At 37.0% G+C, this 6,269-nt stretch overlaps 1 protein-coding gene across 3 annotated transcripts in view; it reads right to left on the bottom strand.

The window, feature by feature from the left end:
• Foxj3 (forkhead box J3) overlaps window positions 1-6,269 on the bottom strand; it is a 152,108-nt gene that overhangs the window by 49,091 nt on the left and 96,748 nt on the right. For all 3 annotated transcript variants that reach the window (XM_004645945.2, XM_023706194.1, XM_023706192.1), the window contains one exon: window positions 3,207-3,290. In XM_004645945.2, coding sequence (XP_004646002.1) covers window positions 3,207-3,290 — 84 coding nt within the window. The remainder of the gene's footprint in view (window positions 1-3,206; window positions 3,291-6,269) is intronic.

Here is a 6,269-nt window from a genome sequence, read left to right as displayed (position 1 = left end):
CAGCCCACCAGGGGGCGGGGCTGGCTGGCATGTGGTGCTGGGGGATCGAACCGCGGTCCCTGTGCTTTGCTAAGCTTGTTTCAAGTAGGTGCTTTAGACCACTGAGCCATCTCTCCAGCCCTAAAATTTTATTTTTTAAAGATGTTTCAAGTCATTTATGATTAAGGAGGTAAGATTAATGAAATTAGAAAAAGGAAGAGACACACTGATATATTCAAGAATTAAGAAAAGAAGATATAGTATAACAAATGACAGCACACAGGTTTATGATCATAAAAATGAGGGAGAAACCAGGGAAGCAGTCCAGAGAACTCAGAATCAGACTGGTTGAGCATGTGATACACAATTGTAAACACAGCAGTTAGGGAGGCTAACACAGAAGGATCTCAAGTTTGAGTTCTGCCTGAGCAACTAGATAAGACCCAAGTCTCAAAATAAAAAAGGGCTGCTGTAGCTCAGTGGTAGAGTGGCCCTGGTTTCAAGGCCCAGGACCACAAACAAACTAATCAGAGGTGGATATAATTATCAGGTGTTACAGACTTGGTTTTCCATTTAGGAAAAGATTTTCTTGCTTATATTTAAAAAAATAATTTCTCCAGCAGTTCAGAAAGCTTTTTTTTTTTGTGCCATATAAAGCTTATCTCCAAGATGAAAATGTGTGAGATATGATTTTCTATAAACAATCCTAATTACACAGATGAAGGAATTATAACTTACAGATATTTAGTGAAGAACTTTTAGATGTCAACGTATTTACCATCTACATTTAAAAGTCCTTTTATCCTTTAAAAGTATTCAACCTATAAGTCTTGTTTAGATTTGGAGAAAGCTAAATGTTTTAAAGATCATGTTCAGAACCATCACAATTTAACAGCAGTAGGTGTTTCCTTAGATAAAATCCAATAGTTACTTAAAATATAAAGTCTGTCCTAATAAAAAATACCACATAATTTCTCCTTCCCATCTCTAGATGAAGAAGACAAATTAGTTTATCAGGATACGAAATTAGTTTTTGTGAGAACACTTTTCCAGAATACTTATTAAGTATTATCTATCTCACAGTAAGTATTTTGCTCACAGCTGACCTCTTTCTTCAGGTTCCTCTCCTATAGTAGCAACTAACACAGCCAGGGCCACCTAAATATCATTACTACTGACTGAAAATTTAAGGTACAGTATGTATAAACATTTGTGGAACTATGCCCCAGAGTTAATTTCTGAAATCTTTATATTTTATTTCTCCACCTACCCCCTTGGTAGTGAGGCTCAAACTCAGGACCTTGTGCTTGCCAGGCAGCCACTTATGCTACTGAGCTACCTCCCTGGCACAACCTTTACATTTTCAACTTAAAGATTACATTTTTTAAAAAAAGATTAAGCAGCAGAAAAGAAATATATCAAGTATATTCCAAGATGTATAATTCAAAATGCATACTTCTGTAACTTGAGTTCTGTATTTCTGTAGACTTCTATAAAACTGACCATAGTATCAAAAAGAAAAGAACTCTCAGAAATGAAGACTTCTCTAAGGACTCTAAAACAAGTATAAAGGACTAAATACAGGTTTAACATCAAAAAGGAATGCAGTTGTCAACCAAATTGTCAACTCTAACTTCCAAAAATAATTCAACTTCCAGAAACTTCAGAAAATATAAGTAGTACAGGAGACCACAAGACTTAGGTTGTCAACCTATATATCCAACTTGGTTGAGAATGCTATGGATCAAAAACATGGATTTTTCTCCCCTTCTTTCAAATTGTGGCAAAAGGCTGTTTTGTATTCCACATTTCTACACAAAGTCCAAGTGCCAAGTCTGTTTTAAAAGACAGAGACAATAGAATAGACGCTGAAATGTACTCTCTTTCAAACCACTAGGTACTGACCATGTCAACATCTCCGTCTTAAAAGTGTCAAGATTTAGTACCAGAAGACTATGCCATTAGTACTACAATTGAACTTCTTAAACTCTGACTGTGTAATCCCAAAAAATTACTCAAACCTAAATTATCTTTCACTTTATATAACCTGGTAACTGGCTTACTGAATTACCTCTGCTAGCTCTAATAAAACTGCTGACAAACTAAGCACAGGCTGATATACTCCACTGGCTCAAATAATCCCAACCTACACCCAGTCTAAGGTTCTTATTCTCAAGGTTCACAATTCCCTTTACTAGCAACAAGCACAGCTTGACTACATGTTTATTCACTTTCCTTCTTAGTCTATTCTCTTTACCCTGATATTTTTGCAAACATTTCCTGGTATCTATTATAAACTGTGAAAAACACTACCACTGGAGATAAAAATACATTTTTTCTACCCCTAAGAAGAGATCAATCCAACAGAAAAGACAAATGTCTCTATAAAGTGTAAAAAATTCTGTTTTTAAAAATTTCTAAGAATTCTACAAGAACACAATTAAAAACATGAATAAAGACTTCACCAAGCAGTAAACACTTGAAATAGGTCTTGAAGAACATCAAGGCAGGGTATATGTGTTTTAACGGAAGCAGTGGAATTACAGAAAAAGTGGAGAAAGCTGAAGAGTAAAGTTAATGTCTGGTCATAGCTAAAGTGGTAGCTCTAAATATTATAATATGTAACTGAAGATATCAACAACAGATCCCTTTCTCTTTCATTCTTGCAAATTACTTTTAACCATAAATTTAAGAGGAGAATTTTAACAACCCCTCTCCCCTGATTTTGTATACAAAGTGACTATTACATGGCTAAAAGTAGGGAAAAACATTTTGAAGACAATGAGGAACATTCAAAACAACCAAGAAAGATCATCTGCAGTGGTGGGAAACAGTCGTGGTAATAAAATTAGTCCTCAAAGTCATGAGTACAGAAAAGAAACTCGAGCGCTAGAAGCAAATCTCTGCCAAAAGCTATGCTGTAGTTATGACAAAACCTTTTACTTAATTTCTGTCTCAGCATTAAGGTCAAATAAAAAATATGTCTGAAAGGTCCTTGAAAATACGTAAAATGCTATCTAAATATTCTTTTACCCTTCTTGTGGTTAGATTTGCTTAACTGAAATGAACTTTTAAAATCTGTATTTGTGACATATTCAACCTATTACATTTACATTTATGATAAAGAAGATTTGGCCAGGGATATAGCTCAACAGCATAGGTGCCTGCCTGGCAAGCCCAAGGTTCTGAGTTCAATCCCTGGTTTAAAACAAAAAAGAAGATTTTACCCGTTCTACAGATCGTGCCCTCTTCTTTGGCCGAGTAGGCAGCGCGTCTTCCTTCGGATTGGTGTCTATTGCCCAATAGGATCCCTAAAGGTAAAGAAATAAATTATATTAACAGCATATTACAGTAACCTTGTAACATTGAAAGTTTTTCTATTATCTCCTACTGCAAAAGGGAACATTCTTTTGCTCTACTTGCTCTCTGCTAGTAGACCAATGAAAAAGCAGTAAACTATGTCAAAGTAACATAAAAAGAAATGCTAGTTTTAGCAGGCACAGGGACCAGAGTTTGAACCCCAGGGGCACACTGAGATGGCAACTGAGACTGGGCATGGTGACACGCACCTGAAATCCCACTTGGGAAGCTGAAAACAGGAGGATCACTATGAGTCCAATCTGCATAGTGAGACCTTGTAGACCCTGTACTAAAATACAAAAAAACCCCAGAAATGCTAGCTTTCAACTGAGAAAAGTTTATGTAAGAAAAAAAAGGTTTATTTTATAACTAATGTTTCAAGAATCAATAACTAGGATTGTATCAAATTAAAATGCTACTGCATAGCCAAAGAAACAACAAAATAAAGCAACAGCCTGCTAATTGGGAGACCATTTTTGCTAGTCACTCATCCAACAAGGATTAATATACAGACCACATGAAAAAGTGAAAACCTTAACATAACAACAAATGACTCAATCAACAAATAGGCAAATGAACCAAGATACTCCTCCTCAAAAGCAGTACACATGAGTAAGAAGTATATAATAAAATGTCCAATATTTTTAGCCATCAAGGAAATGCAAATCAAAACTATACTGAGGTTCTGTATTACCCTTCTCAGATTAGGGTGGTTATCAAGATTGGAAAAAGGAGAAATACAAAAACAAAAATAAATGAGCAAACAAACAAACCCCTAGCCAATTCTAGCACAGTGAAAAGCTGAAGAAGGAGAATTTCAAGTTCAAGTCCAGCCTGAGCAACTTAGCAAGACCCTGTCTCAAAATAAAAAAAGGTTGGGGATGTAGCTCCACTCAAATACTCTGAGCTTAATAACAAATTCTGGAATAAATGAATGAATGCTAGCCAGAAGGCAAGAAAAAAATGAACTATCATATACTTGTTAGTGTAAATATAAATTAGTATACCAATTATGGAAATCAGTATGGAGTAAAAATAAAGCTACCACTTTACTCAGCTATATCACTCTTCCAAGTAAAATCAACATACAACAGAGCTACTTGCATACCCATGTTTATTGTGACACAACTCACAATGGCTAAGCTGTGGAAGTACTGTGGCTGAAGAAAGGATGAAGAATGAGAGAATAATATTTTTTGCAAGAAAGTAAACAGAATTACAGATTATCATTTTAAGAAAAATAAGCCAGACTCAAATATCTTCTGCTTTCTCTCACATATGGAGCAAGTAAGTGTGTGTGTGTGTGTGTGTGTGTGTGTATAAGGAAGAGAGAGACAGAGACAGAAAGACAAGGCAAGGCAGACAAAGAAGTAGGAGACAGAGAAAGGGAATTAAGAGAAAAGTAAGGGGGAGAGGGAAGAAAACTAGGGGTGGTAGGGTGTGAAAATGATTAAAGTATGTTATAAACATGTAAACTATGCCAAAATAAAGCCTATTATTCTGTAATAATATGTACTAACTTTAAAAATCATAAGCAGGGGGCCAGGGAGATGGCTCAGTGGAATAAGTGCTTCCCTGGCAAGCGCAAGGGTCTGAGTTCAACCCCCGGTTCCAACAAAAAAAAATCATAAGCTGAAAGCCTGGAGTCCAAGCACTTCTACCATGGCTAGATTAAGAAAAATAAATCAAATAAATTTTGTTAATACTAAGTAATTTAATAAATATTAATTAATCTCTTTAATTAAATTAAAATTAATTTAATTCTTGATTTTTAATTAGTATTTAAAATGAATACTATTAATAATTATGTCACATGACATTCTTTTTCTAAAGGAGGAAAAATTTATTTCATTTTACAAGACATTCAAATCTAAAAGTATTTTATGTGTAAGATACACTGTAGTTTCTACACCCTGAAACCTCACAAATCTAATTGCTCTGTGGAAGTTTATACACACAAACCGCTTAAACACATTTTAAATAATAAGGACATCCTGAGAAAAATCTATACCTAAATCTTTTATTGCTTACACTGTCACAATTTACTTTAATTATGTACTCTCTGATACAACTTATTTTTCTTTTAAAGTATGGAGCACCTGCTGTACTCAGGTACTATATTACCAGTGTACTATGACCTCCAAAAACTATTTTGAAAAACATAGGTCATAGTTTGTATGTAGTATACAGATAAGGAAATCAAAGCTCAGAAAGATGAAGTACTTGGCCTGGAAGAACAAGAGCCAGTGTCAGAAACAAGATCTTGATTCTCAACTTCTTTCTACTTCAATTATCCTGCTTTTATACATACCCATACACGAGACCCAGTCCTAGCCCAGGTCCAGGGAGTGTGTGGGATAGCTTCCTGCTACCCTGCGACGGCAGGACCCACTACTGGTCCAAGCCCAGGCCCACTGTGGGTGAGACCCTCTTCCTCCCCCGTGGGGCACACCCCACCACTCCACAGCTCCTCCCCCACACCGCCCGCTGAGCAGTGTTCCGGGAATCCCCAACCCAGTCCTAGCACAGGACCAGTGAGTGTGTGGGAGGGCTGCCTCTCCCCCCTACACCACCTTGTCCCCTGCAGACTCAGCTCAGCTCTGGCATACAGGCCTGGGGTGTAACCCTGCAGCTGCAATGCCTGCAGAGAGTGTAGAGGATAGAACCATCCAGCTAGTCCAGAAGCAGAAAATCTTGCCAGAGGGGCACAACAGGTTCACCTTCAAGGGCAGCAGCAGGAAGGAGCTGAGCACAGCAGCCAGACCCAATCCAGGCACAGCTGGATAAATCCAAACTTTGTAGATCTGCACCTGAACTTCAGTATGTGCTAAGGTTATAACTACAACGAAGATCTAAAACAAAGGTCAGAAGACAGTTCTACACAAAATGACGAGAAAGAACAAAACGCAACCTCAGATCCCAAGCCCACC

This window comes from Octodon degus, unplaced genomic scaffold (genome assembly GCF_000260255.1).
Source record: "Octodon degus isolate 3935 unplaced genomic scaffold, OctDeg1.0 scaffold00245, whole genome shotgun sequence".
NCBI classification, from domain to species: domain Eukaryota; kingdom Metazoa; phylum Chordata; class Mammalia; order Rodentia; family Octodontidae; genus Octodon; species Octodon degus.
This window is presented reverse-complemented; position numbering and strand designations above follow the sequence as displayed.